This window comes from Myotis brandtii, unplaced genomic scaffold (assembly GCF_000412655.1).
Source record: "Myotis brandtii unplaced genomic scaffold, ASM41265v1 scaffold260, whole genome shotgun sequence".
In the NCBI taxonomy this organism is placed as follows: domain Eukaryota; kingdom Metazoa; phylum Chordata; class Mammalia; order Chiroptera; family Vespertilionidae; genus Myotis; species Myotis brandtii.
Window position 1 is genome coordinate 2,875,513 of NW_005359881.1, and position 17,132 is coordinate 2,892,644.

General features: G+C 53.2%; 3 protein-coding genes across 3 annotated transcripts in view; 2 read left to right on the top strand and 1 right to left on the bottom strand.

Annotated features, from left to right (window-relative positions):
- Window positions 1-2,140: 2,140 nt before the first annotated feature.
- On the top strand, window positions 2,141-12,883 carry ZBED6CL (ZBED6 C-terminal like). Its single transcript, XM_014541110.1, is given in 3 exon segments — window positions 2,141-4,656; window positions 4,659-4,885; window positions 12,848-12,883. Coding segments are annotated over 3 exon segments (411 nt in total). The 5' UTR covers window positions 2,141-4,475; the 3' UTR covers window positions 12,851-12,883.
- LRRC61 (leucine rich repeat containing 61) lies at window positions 12,347-14,334 on the top strand. Its single transcript, XM_014541109.1, has 2 exons — window positions 12,347-14,177; window positions 14,258-14,334. The coding sequence occupies exon 1, from the start codon at window positions 12,908-12,910 to the stop codon at window positions 13,685-13,687; it is 780 nt and encodes a 259-aa protein (XP_014396595.1). The 5' UTR covers window positions 12,347-12,907; the 3' UTR covers window positions 13,688-14,177; window positions 14,258-14,334.
- A 211-nt stretch (window positions 14,335-14,545) lies between these two features.
- The window catches only part of RARRES2 (retinoic acid receptor responder (tazarotene induced) 2), a 3,125-nt gene continuing 538 nt past the window's right edge, over window positions 14,546-17,132 (bottom strand). Inside the window, exons 2-6 of the mRNA XM_005868092.2 lie at window positions 16,571-16,768; window positions 16,220-16,324; window positions 15,261-15,356; window positions 14,841-14,968; window positions 14,546-14,658 (exon numbers count right to left, since the gene is read on the bottom strand). Coding sequence (XP_005868154.1) covers window positions 14,852-14,968; window positions 15,261-15,356; window positions 16,220-16,324; window positions 16,571-16,744 — 492 coding nt within the window. The 5' untranslated portion in view covers window positions 16,745-16,768 and the 3' untranslated portion in view covers window positions 14,546-14,658; window positions 14,841-14,851. The remainder of the gene's footprint in view (window positions 14,659-14,840; window positions 14,969-15,260; window positions 15,357-16,219; window positions 16,325-16,570; window positions 16,769-17,132) is intronic.

The window sequence follows — 17,132 nt, forward strand, 5'->3', positions numbered from 1 at the left end:
AAGTCCCCTCCAGTTCCGACATCCTAGAGCACTTTTTCTGGGACCAGGATAGTGTCTTGCATCTCATTTGCACCTTTATTCAGCCCCTCCACAGCGTCACCTTCCAGGGGGATTCAGACGTGATTTGGTGTAAATAATGTAAATTGAATTAATCTGTTCCAGACCCCCAAAATGATTCCCGTTAACCTTTCTTATATACAATACATGCCTAATGTATTGTTTTATCTGTAAATAAACACTTCTTAAATTTATCGAACTACCCCCTACTAGCCTTAAATGAATTTTTCATATATCACTGCCTCTGAAATGCTATCATGAGTTCTTGCATGATGGGCATGAGGTCATTGCCTCTTACTCCTTCTGAGGCTCTTCCTGCTGGAAGGAGCCTCTCAGTATGGCATTGCCCACCCTTCTCCCTGGGCAGAGTCTCACGTGAGCCTCTTCAGTGGGCTTGTCACCTGCAGAGGCAGTCCTGCCATCCCTGGTGATCCTTAATGGTTAATGTCACTCAGAGTCAGAATGTACTGGTTTTAAATCTTGTTTAGCCAGCATTTCATTCTGCTCTGAAAAGAGGAAGACTATTTACTTCCTGAAGTTTCTTAAACCATCTTTCTCTGAATCTTCTCTCTCCTGAGGAAACATCCTACCTCAGTAGGCCCTTTCATTTTCCTTTCTTCTCTCCACATATTTCTCTTCTGACTTCTTCATGTCACTTTCCTTTTGAAAGCTCTGGATTTGACCTAATTGCCAGGAAAATGAATGAGGGGGAAGGAGTTAAGGATTATGCCTAGGTTTGGGGTCTGAGCATCTGGGTGGACAGATGTCTGTTTGAGTTGGCTGTAGAAAGAGCAGGTGAGCCAGAGAGAGGCTGGACAGTAGTTGGTGTATAAATGCAGTCCCAGGTGGGGAGAAGGTGTAGAATGAGAGAAGATAATCTCTCAGGAAACATCATTAAGGGATAGACAGAGGGAAAAGGACCAGACAGAGACTGAAGAAATGCAGATGAGAGGAAAACCAAGAAAATGTGTCCCAGGGCTATGAGGAGACAGTCTCCAAACGGAGGCCGTGGGCAGGTGCTTCAGTTGTTACAGAAAACGCCATTGGGGTCACGGGGGGCCTTGGCAAGAGAGTGACTAGGAGCAGTGGGGGCCAGAGACAGATGAGAAGGTTTTTTTTCATAGCAGCACAATTCACCATAGCTAAGATTTGGAAACAGCCTAAGTGCCCATCAGTAGATGAATGGATTAGAAAACTGTGGTACATCTACACGATGGAATACTATGCTGCTGTAAAAAAGAAGGAACTCTTACCATTTGCAAGTACATGTCCTTGACCGGAATCGAACCTGGGACCCTTGAGTCTGCAGGACGACGCTCTATCCACTGAGCCACACCGGTTCGGCGATGAAAAGGTTTTGAGGGGAACAAGAGGTGACAAACTATAACCATCCCTTCAAGAGTGTCTCTGTGACAGAAAGAAGAATGAGAGGACATTAGGGGGCCAGAGTCACTGGCATTAGGAGCTACCCCACCCTGTGTTCTCCGCTGGAGGATGACTTTTAGAGAAGAAATGTCAAAGGAGTTGAGCCAGGCCTCTGGCCTAGGAAGTCTCAGGCTGCATCACTCCTGAATGAGCTATGTTACCTATTTTTGGTGGCCTGCGGTGTGCCAGGTACAACCAAGTGCTCAGAATACAGAGGCTGGTAGGCTCTGCCCGCTCCTGGCTTGCACTTACAGTGTCTGGTGCCTGCGTCTCTATAGGGAAACACGCCTGACTCCTTGGCAAGGTCATTCTCCTCCCTGAGGTCTCCCAGCCTTGCGCCTGCCTCTTCATACTATACCCCTCGCTGATTCTACCTGTTGTGAGTGAATCTTATTCAGGTCTGTCCCTACATATGCATATAGTGGCCTTGCCTGCTGTATATTGTGTCCACCACACAGGAGAATTGCCAGGTGCGCACTAGGTTCTCAATAAACATTGAGAGAAAAAAGAGAAACACCAGTTAGTTTGGCAAAGAAGATGGACACAGAAACCACTAATGTGCAGAGCGCTGTGGGGGTTTGAGCTGAGAGCTGCTCCATTGGGTCTGGGGAGTGGATGGCAGCCTTCTCCAAGGAGGTTGAGGTCTTGAGAATCTTGTCTTGGGGCTGATTTCATATTATCTCTCTACACCTTTTGTCCTCTGCTGTCTTCTCTCCCCTCAGGGCCTCACCTTCCCCCTCAGCATTCTCCAAAGTTGAGTAGGGCAGCTGAGAGCCATTCTTTTCATCTTGCTTTGCAGACTGGGCCCATCTTCTTGTTTCCCCAAGTTCCCAAGCATGTTGGAAGTGGAAAAAATTAAAAAGCCCCCCAGGAGACATGCACCCTCAGGATCTGTCCCCCCATGACCAGACCCCAGAGTCCAGCTGCCACAATGACTTCCGGCTCTGAGTTCAACACCAGAGCTACCAACACCTTTTGTGGACGTGGCTGGGGTGCCAGGGAGGACCTGCCAGAGACTGGGGTCAAAACCTCAGCCCTGGTCTGTCCCCTGGGGTAGACATAGAGGAGAAGGCCAGCAGTGGTCGCAGAAAGATCAGACCCTCTGGCTCCCAAAAGGGGAGTGAGAGGGATCTTCCCCTGTGAAGGAAGAGACCCCACTCCTTCCCCAGTGGCTCTTCCGTCCCCTCACTGATCAAGTTTCCCTGGAGGAGCAGGAGGAAGGCACCTTGGGCCAATGCATCCGCAGCAGGAAGAGAAGAGCCTGCACACTGGGGAGGCCTGGTTTTCACTCAACTAGTGCAAAGAGCCAGGCCAGCCGGGGGCAGAATAGGTCAAAGGGAGACTGTGAACTCTGTGTTGTGAAATCTGGGCTTGGGCAGGAGCCCTCTGTGCAGCCTGAGGAGCTGTCCAAACAGAAGGCCCGTGAATGGAGAGAGATGGGGCAACTGGCAGGAAAGAAGTCAAAAGCCCCCCGGCTCAGTTCTAGCCCGGCCCCTTCTACCCCAGTGATAGGTCAGAGGTGGGCCAGCCTAGTGAGAATGAGAAGGTGAGGCAAGCTGACATCCTCAGGGCCTGTCTGGACAGAGAGGTACGATGCCTCAAGAAGTGGAAGAAGAGGCATTTGCTTCCTAGCAGGGAGAAGTCATCCCTGCTGAGCCTCCAGCAGTCACCCTGCTTGAAGAAGCTGGTCAGAACTATGAAGGAGACCAAGGACTGGGTTTTTCAAGGGCGTTCCCCAGGCACTCCAGACACCACAGGTCAGACGCCCGCGTTGGATGTCAGACGGTTCTTTCCCATTGACTGTAAGAACACCTGCCAAGTCACCTGTACTCGGTGTCACGCCACCATTAGACAAGGCAAAATTAAGGGGCAGTCCAAAACCTCAGGCCTGGTCTGTCCCCTGGTGAATAAGAATGGGCTGGGGAGGGAAAGAAGGCTAATTGCAGCCAGTCCAGGGAGAAGGGGCAGGGGTGGTGGAGAAGCAGAAGGGCCTACCTGCAAGGGCCACCAGCCTTGTCCATGAGGGTCTCCCATCATCAGGACATTGCCCACATGACATCCTCAGAAAACAATGACAGGCAGCGGGCCCCAGGGAGGCGTGAGCAGCTGTTACTGGCTCCATCACCCCTGCCTTCTCCCATCAAAGATGAATCTGCTGCTCCCCCAGTGGCAGTCAGGACCGAGGTGGCATATATGCTCCCAAACCCTCCCGCTCCCAAGCCTTGCACCAGAGCATTGCTGAGTTACTCTGCAGCTTGGCATTGCCTCTCCTTTTTTCCTTCCGCGCCCTTCAAAAGGTTTATGACCCAGGTTGACCCTTGCTACTGCCTGCCATCTCCATCCTCCTCTGATAAAGCCTTGCCTCTGCTCCGTGAGGCGATGGGTGAGCAAGTGCTTCGGGAGATGCAGTGGGCTGAGGGCAGCCACATCCATCTGGCCCTGTCCTCGGCAGCTCAGGAAGTGGTCCTAGAGGACTATGTGGCCATCACTGCCCACTGTGGGGGGTGATACAGCCCCATAGCTGTCAGGCGGTGTCGGGAAGCCCGAGGAAGCAAGCAGTGCTCTGGGTCCGAGGCCTGCCCCTGGAGAGCACTGTGGAGGACAGGCAGTGGGAACTACAGGAGCAGCTCACCCTGTAGCTGGGCCATGACTCCCTGTAACCAGGCTTCCCAGTATCAAGCGGCTGCCCCAGCCTGGAGCAGGCAGTGGCGATGGGGGGCTACACCCACATTCCTTGCTTTGCTCACTGCCTCAACTCTCTGGTGAAAAATGTTCTGTGTCACCATCATAGTGTCCAGACCATCCAGATGGCACAGCCAGGGCCATCTGCAACCATTTCCAAGGCTCTGCAGAAGCCCGGCGGCTCCTCATGCAGCTGCAGCAGCAGTGTGGCCTCCCAACCCATCAGCCCTTTTGGGAGCTCTCAGACCACTGGGTCTCAGCCTGCCACCTGATGGAGTGGCTGGTGGAGCGCAAGCGGCCACTGCGCGAGTATGAGGAGAAGCACCAGCTGGGGAGGCCGGATGGCCCTTTCAGCCATGTTTTGGAGCCTGACAGACAGTCTGGTCAGGCTTCTGCGGCTCTTCCAGGTGGTGGTCCAGGAGGCGAGCAATCTGCCGGCTTCTTTAAGCCAGGTGCTGCCGAAACTGCGCTCCCTGCACATCTTCCTGGAGCAGGATCAAGGCACTTTGAGGAGCAAAGTGGTGGGGAGATGGGTGCAGCCATCCGGTTGGCCCAGGGCTTGGCCCTGCAGCTCTGTACAGACTGTCAGCTCAGTGAGCTCTTCCACCACGAGGAGTTCATGCTGGCGACTCTACTGGACCCCCGCTTCAAGGGCCAGATTGAGGCCATCCTGCCTGTGGGGGCCGACATTGACCACTGGAAGCAAGTTCTCATGTACAAGGTGAAGGAGGCTATGGTGTCTGAATACTCCTTGTCTCCCCCACCCTTCCTACAGAACCCCAAGGTTATGTGGACACCACCTGGAGTGGCAGAGTAGCCAAGGGCCCCAGGGCTGAGGGGAAGGGCCAGAAGGAGCCTGTGTGGAGAAGCAGTAGATCATGGTCTTTGCTGCTGGGCCAGAGGGAAAATAGCTTGCTGGAGCAGCTGGAAAGCGTAGGGCTGCTAGCATCCCAGAGAAACAGAGCTTCGCTCTCCACCGAGAACCACCTGCCACAGTCATTGTCAAGAAGTACCTGTGTGAGAACAAGACAGTTGGTGCCCAGGAGGACCCCTTGGCTTACTGGGAGAAGAGGCAGGAAGTCTGGCCAGCCCTGGCAAAACTGGCCACTGTCTATCTGTCCTGTCCTGCTACCAGCACCTTTTCTGGAAGTGTCTTTGCCTCCCTGGATAGTCCCACCATCATAGAGAGTAACTCCCCTCTCCCAGTGGAAACAGTTGAGCATCTCTTCTTGAAGACCAACCTGGAGAATTTCCCCAACTGTGCGTCCTCTCCTCTTATCTTCCCCAGTGGGGACCTGGCCTAGGGGGACTAGACCAGGGATGCCCTCAAAATCTGCCTGGAGAAACTTCGCCATAGATGAAAGGAGAGAGCAGATGTTGCATCTAGGCTATCAGACAAGGCAGCCAGAATCTTAAGCCCATTTGAGAAGAATGGGGACAGTCTCCCAGTTCTTGACAGATTGCCTTGTTTATTTTTTCGGTCTGAAAGGTAGGATTTTCCACCTACCCATTGCTTAATTTATTTCTAGCACTATGTGCATAGGGAAGGTTTACCCTGTTATGAGTTGTGCTATACAGTTTTATAAGCATTAATGCTCTTTTGAAATATTGGTAGTTATTAAGGGCCCAACATGCAGCTTATCTATGTATGTCAAGGTATACTTGCCCTTAGAGTTCTGCTTTTTCTCTTTTTTAAATCCTCACCCAAGGATATTTTTCCATTGATTTTTAGAGAGAGTGGAAGGGAGAGGGAGAGACAGAAACATTGATGTGAGAGAGACACATCGATTGGTTGCCTCCCACACATGCCCTGACCAGGGCCGGGGGTTGAACCTGCAACAGGTACATGCCCTTGACCAGACTCTAACCTGGGACCCTTCAGTCCCCAAGCTGATGCTTTATCTATTGAGCCAAACTGGCTAAGGCGAGGTCTGTTTTCTCTTGAGACAGGGACAAGGGTTGTGGGGTGCTGGCATATATACTCAGTGGGATATATATTCAGCCACGTGGGTGAGCTATGAAAGCTCTTTCTGAAACTGCTTTCACTGTAGAAAGAAATAAACCCTGAGATAGAGTAGCCCTTTTAAGAAGGAGGTGTATGCACGCATGCATGTGCATATCAGTCTTCTTAGGGTCTGCACTTTTTCCTGTTGTCAGACCCTATAGTGGCCGGAGAACTCTGATTAATAGGACTGCCCAGCTACTGAAGAAGAGTGAATTGAGGAGGGCTGAGGCACTCACTCTTTAGACTGTTTTTACCTATAGTTTGTTCCCACACTGCTGGAGACCTGGGGTTTCTTCTTTTCTATGGTGTTAGCTGTCTCAGAAAGCTCCCATGCTCACCAGGCTCTAGGTGGCTAAGTTTATATTTCACCTGCAGCGCCCAAACCTCCCCTTGTCCCTGGCCACTTCTAGAGGGCAAGTCCCTATCTGGAAGCCAGAAAGGCTGTGTATCAGACCAACTAGTAATGGACCGCCTAGAGCAGCGGTCACCAACGGGTGGTCTGTGGACCACTGGCGGTCCGTGAAGTCCAAAAGGTTGGCGACCACTGGCCTAGAGTTCCAGTAGGGCAGAGTGCAGGACCTGAGCAGGTAGGATCCAGGAACTGGTGGCTTCAGGTGGGAGAGGAAGGAGATGGGGAGGAAGACAGTTGGAGCGGGCCTGTCACACCCTACAAGACCCAAATCTGGCCCTCCTGAGGTGCTGGAGCACTAGGAGAGGTGGCGCTGAGGGAAAGTAGGTAGAGGCAGGGGGAGGTACTCAAGGCCTAACTTGCACTTTGGCCGTGAGGGTGAACCTGGAGGCCTGCCACCAGCCTCCCCCAGAGGGGTTGTCAGTCTTATGTCACTAAGACTGATTCACTTTCATTCTTTAGACTGTTTTTACCTATAGTTTGTTCCCACACTGCTGGAGACCTGGGGTTTCTTCTTTTCTATGGTGTTAGCTGTCTCAGAAAGCTCCCATGCTCACCAGGCTCTAGGTGGCTAAGTTTATATTTCACCTGCAGCGCCCAAACCTCCCCTTGTCCCTGGCCACTTCTAGAGGGCAAGTCCCTATCTGGAAGCCAGAAAGGCTGTGTATCAGACCAACTAGTAATGGACCGCCTAGAGCAGCGGTCGCCAACGGGTGGTCTGTGGACCACTGGCGGTCCGTGAGGTCCAAAAGGTTGGCGACCACTGGCCTAGAGTAACAGTAGGGCAGAGTGCAGGACCTGAGCAGGTAGGATTCAGGAACAGGTGGCTTCAGGTGGGAGAGGAAGACAGTTGGAGTGTGCCTGTCACACCCCACAAGACCCAAATCTGGCCCTCCTGAGGTGCTGGACCACTAGGAGAGGTGGCGCTGAGGGAAAGTAGGTAGAGGCAGGGGGAGGTACTCAAGGCCTAACTTGCACTTTGGCCGTGAGGGTGAACCTGGAGGCCTGCCACCAGCCTCCCCCAGAGGGGTTGTCAGTCTTATGTCACTAAGACTGATTCACTTTAGGGCATTTGTAAGTTGCTGAGTATGAGGAATCAGGAAAAATTAACCATAATCCTTTCACTGAACCTCTGTTAATACATTGACATACTTCCTTTATTTTGAGATCATACCCCTGGACTAGTTAGTATGCTGTATTTTCATTTTAATAGTACATTAATGTATCTACTTATATAAAGCTTTGTAGAGATCACATTTAATGGTTGGAGTAGCATGATTTGAATGAAAGTCTGGCCTCCAGGTTGTTTAGGCCATGACTCCTCTCCCCCAGCTGTTAGGAGGGGATGTCACAGGCTTCCCGAGGTGAGGCTTGTGGGTGAGTGGCTGGGATTGTGGCTGTACTCCTCACCATGCTGACTCCAAATCAAGTGCATTGGGTAGTAAGATCAGGGCATGGGCTGTGGACCTCTAGGTGCCTGCCTCCCTTAAATGTACGTGTAGCTCAGACTTGAATGAGCACCACCCAATAGTGTCTTAAGACCCTGGGGTCCTATCCCTCTTTCCAAATTCTGATTAAGTGGGTTGGGGGTGGGGGCAAGAATGTGATGTGCCTTAAAGTTGCCCTAGGCAGTTCTCAGGAGAGGTGCTGCCCTGTGCTCTTTGGCATCACTGAACTGGTTCTGGTGTTCTCGGAGAGGGAGAGTCTGGAATGGAGGAGCAGGCATGTGAGGATGCCGGGGAGTGAAAGGAACATGATGAGACAGAAGTGTGATGGTCCTAAGCTTGGGCATAGCAGTGGTTCTCAATGGGACATTTTTGTTCCCCAGGGGCCATTTCGCAATATCTGGAGGTATGAGGAATCAGGAAAAATTAACCGTAATCCTTTCACTCAACCTCTGTTAATACATTGATATACTTCCTTTATTTTGAGATCATACTCCTGGACTAGTTAGTATGCTGTATTTTCATTTTTTTTTTTTTAAACAGTTCACGCCTGGCACCCTAGGCCAGCACAGGCAGCCCCATCCCTGTGGCCTGGGGAAGTTCTGAGTAGCACCCCAAATGTCATTTCTTTTTCTTTCTTTTTTTTAAAATAGATTTTTATTGATTTTTTACAGAGAGGAAGGGAGAGGGATAGAGAGTTAGAAACATCGATGAGAGAGAAACATCGATCAGCTGCCTTCCACACCCCCCCAACTGGGGATTTGCCTGCAACCAAGGTACATGCCCTTGACCGGAATCGAACCTGGGACCCTTGAGTCCGCAGGCCGATGCTAGTTGCTGAATATGAGGAATCAGGAAAAATTAACCATAATCCTTTCACTGAACCTCTGTTAATACATTGACATACTTCCTTTATTTTGAGATCATACCCCTGGACTAGTTAGTATGCTGTATTTTCATTTTAATAGTACATTAATGTATCTACTTATATAAAGCTTTGTAGAGATCACATTTAATGGTTGGAGTAGCATGATTTGAATGAAAGTCTGGCCTCCAGGTTGTTTAGGCCATGACTCCTCTCCCCCAGCTGTTAGGAGGGGATGTCACAGGCTTCCCGAGGTGAGGCTTGTGGGTGAGTGGCTGGGATTGTGGCTGTACTCCTCACCATGCTGACTCCAAATCAAGTGCATTGGGTAGTAAGATCAGGGCATGGGCTGTGGACCTCTAGGTGCCTGCCTCCCTTAAATGTACGTGTAGCTCAGACTTGAATGAGCACCACCCAATAGTGTCTTAAGACCCTGGGGTCCTATCCCTCTTTCCAAATTCTGATTAAGTGGGTTGGGGGTGGGGGCAAGAATGTGATGTGCCTTAAAGTTGCCCTAGGCAGTTCTCAGGAGAGGTGCTGCCCTGTGCTCTTTGGCATCACTGAACTGGTTCTGGTGTTCTCGGAGAGGGAGAGTCTGGAATGGAGGAGCAGGCATGTGAGGATGCCGGGGAGTGAAAGGAACATGATGAGACAGAAGTGTGATGGTCCTAAGCTTGGGCATAGCAGTGGTTCTCAATGGGACATTTTTGTTCCCCAGGGGCCATTTCGCAATATCTGGAGACATTTTGGTCGTCACAGCTTGTGGATAGAAACAGGAATGCTGCTGCTAAACCCCCTGCAGTGAACAAGACAGCCCCCAAACACTTAGCGGCCTTGAATGTCAATAGTGCCAGGATTGAAGAACCCTGCTCTAGACTGGGACCTGGAGGAAATGGGTGAGGAAGGGTCCCCAGTTCACCAAAGTGGCCTGGGGACTGTCCCCTGAGGCTGCTCTGGGTTGAACCATTTCTCCCCTAGACTTAGCTGTGCCCTGGCTGACTCCTGGGCATCATTTTCTGGCCCATTTCCTACCTAGGTAAGCTGACACTCAGCAGAGGCTGACTGCACAGGCAGATAGGCCTCCCCGTGACACCCGAGGGTCAATTGTGTCTTAGTCGCTGTCTCATCCGTGTAACCAAGTTCTTGGTGCAGACTCACATGTTGGGCCAAGAGCCTCTATTGGCTCATTTGCATAACAAGACCAGGAGGACTCCTGTTTTTTAGAGAAATGTTGACAGGTGGATGTGGGGAGTCATTCTCCCATTGTGCAGAGCCTGCTGCTGGCCTGTGCATCACAGCAGGTGGGTTTGGACAGATGGGTAGACACAGGCTGTTCTCAGTCCTGCCCAGACCTGTCTGGTTGAGGTGTACAGATTTGTGATAAGATGGGGACCATGAGAAGAGCAGAGGTTGTTGCACAGGAGGAACAACGTGGTGCTGTTGTGTAACCGCAGGCGAGGGGGTGATACCCACGGCTGCTGGAGGGCATGGGCCTTGGAAGGCCTGATTTCTAGCTTCATCATGATCTTTCTGCTCCACTGTTTCCTCTTCTGCGAAAAGCGTTCATCCCAGCTTTAAGGTGGGATGCAGATACACAGTTCTCTCTGTCTCCCTTGCTCTGCCCACTCCCCTTGATCTTTCTCACCCTTTGTAGCCACCATGTTCATCTAAACAATCACCCAGTTCCTCAGGGCATCATGCCCTCACCATCACAGGCTGCTGTGGCTCACGTCTGTCTGAGAATGCCCCTGAGTCCAGTGTGGTGTTTGAACAGTGTTGATCATCCTCTCCTTGAAAGTTACGATTTCTCCCTCTCGCTGCTCGGCCATATCCTCATTCAGCCTCATAAAGGTTGGTGTCCTGAATTCCGCCCTTGACCTCTCCACTGTACACCACGTGAATAGTGACCACTTTCACCATCAAATAATGCATGTCTGGGGAGGATTGGGGAGGATATGGAAATTCCTGCAGAGAGGCCTACAGGTAATGGAAGAGGTCTGTGTCCCCAAAAGCCTGGCCAGCTATGCCACACGCTCTCACCAGGCACCTGTGTAGGTCATGCCTTCAGCCTAGAGCATCATCTGTCTCCTAAGCCCAATCCCACATGGTCACCTCAGACAAGGTCTTGCCCCCTAGGCTGTCCCATCTGTGTCCCGAGTGTTTGAGAAGGAAGTCCCTGCATCCAGTCACCTGGCTAGATCCGTGCATGTTTTACTATTCCAGACCCTCGTCCCTCTGCATCGCTCCACTGCCCTCAGTGAGGTCCTTGTCTCACTAGTGCGTTTATGGCAGGTGTCTAGTGCCCCTTGAGCACCCACGCTCTGGGCCCGAGCAGTTTTAACCAGAGTCACAAGGGACTCCCTACTGCCTGATGGCAAAACCCAGCAGATCCTGTTTTGTAGAGTGAACCAGGTTTCTTAGTAGATGCCTCCAGTCCCTTTTGGAAAGAAATGCGATCGAAATGAGAACTTGCTGGAGAGTTGCAGACCAGAGGAGAGCTAGCTAGAGATGTAGGGACCCCCTTCTCAGAGATGGGACTGGGAGGGTAAGCGCTGTTAGTAGCCTTCCCAGCTTCCTGGCAGAGGAATGGGAGGAGCTCTGAGCCTGGTTTCCTTGGAGAGGGGAAAATATCAAGTGGCCTTGATTATGGAAACGCAGACTGGGGACTGCTGACACTCTGTGAGGCCCAGGTTTTGTCAACAGGAGTGAATGGTTCCATAGTTCTTTGCAGGCGTCAGTGCATGGCCTGGGCCTGACCAAAGTCTGCAGAGTTGGGAAACTGCCATTTGGAGCAGAGGTCCCTTCTTGTTTTCCTCTGCTGAAACCTTGACCCCTCTGTGGGCGGCAGGACCCTCCCCAAGGCCTCCTCCCTCATGCTCGTTCTGCACTGGCACCTGGGCTGCTGCTGCCCCACAGCCACTGATGACTTGAAATGCCCCTACCCTGCCTTTCTGGAGCCAACTTTGGTGCCACCCTGCCCCTCCCTCCAGGATGGTCCCACCTCTCCAGCCTCTTTGCTTTCTTTGGAAATGTCATGTTTGCAGCCGGAACAGTGATTGATGCTGTTCTGTTGACACCAGAGTAAAGGACTAGTGTGGACAGGTGTGGTGAGCATATGTGGAGCAGTGGCGTGGAGTGCAGGAGGTGAGGCGGGGGCTGGCAGTGTTGCCTCTTATCCCCAAGCTAACCGTCCCTTTCTTCCTTCTACTCTAGTTTCCTGTCTAGGACTTAAGGCTGGTCCTCTGAAGGACCAGAGGTTAGAAATTGGCCCACATAATCTAGAAACCATTTTGAATTTACATTTTAAAAAGGTGCATCAGGAAATTTTAAAAATTATTTTTCTTTTAATTCTTTATTGTTGAAAGTATTACATATGTCCCCGTTTTTCCCCCGTCATGCATATACGCATACAAGGTCCTTGATTGATTACCTCCCACCCCCCTACCCTCCCCCGCCTTCCCTCTGAGATTCCGCACTCTGACATCAGGAACATTTTTGAGTGAATACAGCCAGGCCCAGGTGCTCCTGTTTATGTTTGCATATGCAAGGCTCTCCCAGGGAGCGCACAAAGGAGACTGGTGATGGTGGTGACCATTATCTATTAAAAAATATATTTAAATGGGTAAAAAGAAACACCTCAAAACTAATAATGAGAGATCATGAGTGGTTATGGGAAAAATAAAATTATGAGATGTTGCTGTCCAGTGCAGATTTGGAAAATGGGGAGAATTGGTAGCACTGGACCTGAATGCCGTCCAGCATGGCTCACAGGCGGAGTCGGGTCTTCTTAGTAAGGTCTGGGCCTGGCCCACCTCCCTCAGGGGGGCCCTTGGTCTTGTTGGGTCACCTGGGTTTCTGGCCCTGGTAGCAGAGTGGGTGGCACTTCATGCTGTCACCTGCTCCAGGGTCACAGAGGTGTATAGGAGAGGTCTGCTTACTGTTTACCTATCTTTCCTTAGTGAACAGCCAGCTGACCCCCAGACTGTCAAGGCCCAGACCACCTGGACTGACTTCGTCTCATGGAGCCTCAGGGTGAGAAGCCAGGAGAGGCCGAAGGGGTGCGCATCACCTCCCAGATGCTCAAGTCTTGCTCGGGCGAGTTTGCCCTGGAGTCCATCCTGCTGCTGAAGCTACGAGGCTTGGGACTGGTGGACCTCGGCTGCCTGGGAGAGTGCCTGGGTCTCGAGTGGCTGGATCTGTCTGGCAACGCGCTCACCCAGCTGGGCCCCCTGGCCTCCTTGCGCCAGTTGGCCGTCCTCAATGTTGCCAACAACCGGCTGACAGGGCTGGAGCCACTGGCTGCCTGCGAGAACCTGCAGAGTCTCAATGTTGCAGGCAACCTGCTGGCCACCCCTAGCCAGCTGCAGTGTCTGGCGGGGCTGCGGGGCCTGGAGTACCTGCGGCTCCGGGACCCTTTGGCCCGGCTCAGCAACCCTCTCTGTGCCAGTCCCTCCTACTGGACGGTGGTCCGAGAGCTGCTGCCAGGCCTGAAGGTCATCGACAGTGAGCGTGTGACTGGGCGTGGCAGTGAATTTTACCAGCTGTGTCGGGACCTGGACTGCTCCTTGCAGCCCAGCTCCAGCCCAGGCCCCAGCACCACTGAGGCCCAGCCCTGGGTGGAGCCAGGGTACTGGGAGTCCTGGCCGCCCCGGAGCAGTTCCATCCTGGAGGAGGCCTGCCGGCAGTTCCAGGACACGGTGCAGGAGTGCAGAGACCTGGACCGCCAGGCCGCTGACAGCCTGGCCCAGGCCGAGCAGGTACTCAGTCCTGCGGGTACCGCCTCATCCTTTGTCTTCTAATTGTGCCCCATGGCCCTGGACAGCGTGGCATAAGGCCATGGGGTCGGCACAGTGTGACCTAGCAGCCCACATCTCCCCTCCCGCCTCTGCACTTGTCTTCACTGTTTCATCACGCTGGTCACTGTCCCTGCAAACTGGGCTATTCATTTATCCCTGTTCCTAAGAGCAGACCCCCTCCCTCCCACTCCTACCTCAAGAACATTCCTGTGTTCTTCAGGGAAGCACTTCCCCAGGGCTTCAAGCAGGTGTAAGGACCCTCCGTTAGCAGCTGGCACTGTGTGTCTGTCCTGCCACCTGTGCCATACGCCTGGGGAGGAGGGTCCAGGCCTTTGCCACTCCTGGCTGCTCCGGCCTTAGACTGGTGGAAGAAAGCTGCTACTCCCTAAGGGTAAAGGTGGCAAAGGAAGGGATGGAGTGCCCCCCATCCCAGTGGTCCCGGAAATAGATATGAGCACAGAGCATGGAAGCTGGCATTTACCCCTGTCCAGAGGTGCCTACATCCCAGTGGTCCTGGAAATAGATACGAGCAGAGCACAGAGAATGGAAGCTGGCATTTACCCCTGTCCAGAGGTGCCTACCCACCAGTCCCGTGTCTCCAGGGCGCCTTCACTGCCCATTCTAAGCCCTATTAAATATTTCTGTTTTAATTCTGTTGCATCAGTGCCTGCCATTTCATATGGGCATGAGCTCCTGAAAGCAAGATGATCCCTGCCACCTCTGGTCTCCTGTGGGAAGGAGGAGCACACACAAGCCCCTCCCCCGTTCTGGGTGTCCTGCTTTCTCCTGTGAGCTGCCCAGCCTCTCCTCACTCACCACCCTACCAGCCAGCTGAGGGGAGAAGACTGCGCAAAGCAAAGGGAGGAGAGAACAGCTCTGAGAGCATTTTTATTAATTTGGGGATCATTAGATGATCTTCCCTGGGCTGATTCACTTGTTACATTCCACAGCTGTCCAGAAAACAAGACTGAATTCTAAAGGAAAGGAGAACAACATTTGGGTTTGAGGAAGGCCGTTTTGGTCCTGGTCCCAGCTTAAGGAGTTCCTCCCCTCCTTCCTCCTGCAGCCCCTGCACCAGCACCAGCCCTCTCTTCCTCCCCACCCCCACCCAGGGCTGTCCCTGCTCCACTGTCCTCCCGCCCTCCTGGCTGCCTACCAGTCAGGGCCTCAGCCGGAGGCAGGGTGTTGGAGAAAGGCGAATTGTCCTGGGAAGTAGTATCTGTGGGCTCCTTCTTGGGCCTGCTCAATCCTGCTGCACTGGGCCTCCTGGTGCTCCTTGGGCCCCTGCCAGGGCCAGCATTGCTCAGGCCCGGGAGCAGTGACCAGGAGGGCTGTCTGCCTCTGCCCAGTCCACCCACAGCCCCAAAGGAATACCCCTCCTTCCCCCCTTCCCCATTTCACCTCTCCTTGACTTTCCTCACCTTTCTTTACCCTCTTCTCATCCTCACCCCTCCTCATCCTTCTCAGCCCTCCTCACCCCTCTCCACCCCTCCACTCCAGACTTCTGCCTCTCAACCTCCCCCACAGGCCCAGCCACCTCCCCAACCTCTCTGCTTCTTCCTCTGCCCGCTCTTACCTGTCGAGTCTGCATCTCTATGGGGCAGTGGACCATCCGGTCCAGGACTTTAAACTCAGGGTTCAGCTTGATGCAGGCCAGGCATTTCCGCTTCCGCTGGGGAGAGAGGCATGGGGCGAGGAGAAGAAAGGGGTGAGGAAAGCCTGTGGCCTCCTGAGGGTGGAGGCTGGGGGCTGCCTGCAACGGGGTCCTTTCCCCTGCAGGCCCTAGAGCAAAGGGGCGAGGGTCATGCAGACCAGCTGGTTTCAGGCCCCGCCCACCCTTGGATTGGAAATTTCAGAAGTCAAACTACCCTGCAGTTTTCAAAACGATGGGACTTCTGTGTATGTAGGCAGGAATCCTCCCCAAGTGACGCTCACCAGACCCGCTCTCCTGTCATCTATTATATTTATTTGCATTTTCTTGTAAGGTTTTATTTGAAAACAAGGGTTCTGGCACAGACGTCTGGTATAACCTGGCCCCTCCTTTAACAGATGGTGGAACTGAGGCCTTTGGTTCAGGGTTGCAAAGCCACAGGGTTGGTGCTTGGCAGAGCTGAGCCTAGAAGCTGGATGGTTGCATTCCCAGCCCAGGGGTCCCCCAATAGCAGGTTTTGCCCCCAAGATGGTTGGTTACAGTCAAGCCCTGTTATGGATCAGACTAGGCTGGGCCATCTCCACTTGAAGGCTCACAGAAGATGGAACTCACCAGGTCTGGGGCCAGACCAACCCGCACCATGGGCTTCTGCCAGTGATCTGAAGCTTGGGGGAGGAACTCGGATGACGTTGTCCTCTATGCCGGTAGCCCACCTCTCCCTCCTGCTTACTCAGGACCAGGCCACCCACAATGTCACACCCACAGGCTCCACAGAGGGGTCCCCAACCTCAGGCTTCTTGCTGGGTCTCCAACTAAACCCAATTACATACACCTGCGCCCGAGCAAGTGCCCCATCACACACACGTGTGCACATTTCCACTCACCCCATTGGGCTTGACCTTGCACTCAGTTCTCTTCCAGTCCTTCTTCCCACAGCCTGTCTGCTGGAGCGTAAATTCCAGCCTCACAAAGGTCCCCCCCTGGGAGGGCTGCCGACAGACAAGACAAGACAGACAGAGGAAGGCCAGCAGCCAGTTGAGCAGGCAGAGCAATTCCTGGAATGTGACCTGTCCCTTCTCCCCACAGTGAAACAGCACAACCCAGTTGGTGGCTGGCGTAGAGGCCTTTCTCCAGAGAGCTGGGTGCTCACAGAACCCAAGCACTTTTGCACCTGCTTCCTGGGTCTCTTGGGGTGAGGCCTGAACCCCCTCCCTTCCAGGGGTCGTGCTGCTAACCTTGTCCATGGCATTGTCCACACTGGTCTTCTGGAAGGCCCACTGCACTCGCGGGTGCTTATGGAATTCCTCCAGGGCCACCTGCAGGCCCTGGTGCTGGGCTGCTGTGAGCTCGGCCCTGCCCAAGCCCACTGTGCCCAGCCACAGGGCCAGCAGGATCAGCAGCTGCCACATGACTTCACCTCAGTCACCCTGGTCCTGCAAAGGGTATGTTCTCAGCTCTTCATACCAGCCAAGGGAGCCACCAACCCCCTGGCCCTGCACTGGGGGTCGGGGAGGGGGGCATGTCTAGCAGAGCTTTGGGCAAAGACAGAGGACAGGACAGGATGTAGCCCTTTGCCTAGATTCCCCTGGTATTCCCCTGCCTTTCGCTCTTCCCTGCCCTGCCTTCCACTGTTCCCTGGATCCAGCTCAGCTCAGCCTGGGTTTGGCCCTGCCCTGGGTAGATGCTGAGTAGGCTTTTGTCCTAGGCCAACAGCCAGGGAAACACTCTTGTTGTCCCTCCCTCCCTCCCTTCCTCCCTCCCTCCCTTCCTTCCCCCCTTTTCTGTCCAGTTCTCTGT

What these genes read in the sequence shown, in the direction of transcription:
- LRRC61 (XM_014541109.1), top strand. Translation starts at nt 12,908, where the DNA reads ATGGAGCCTCAGGGTGAGAAGCCAGGAGAGGCCGAAGGGGTGCGCATC.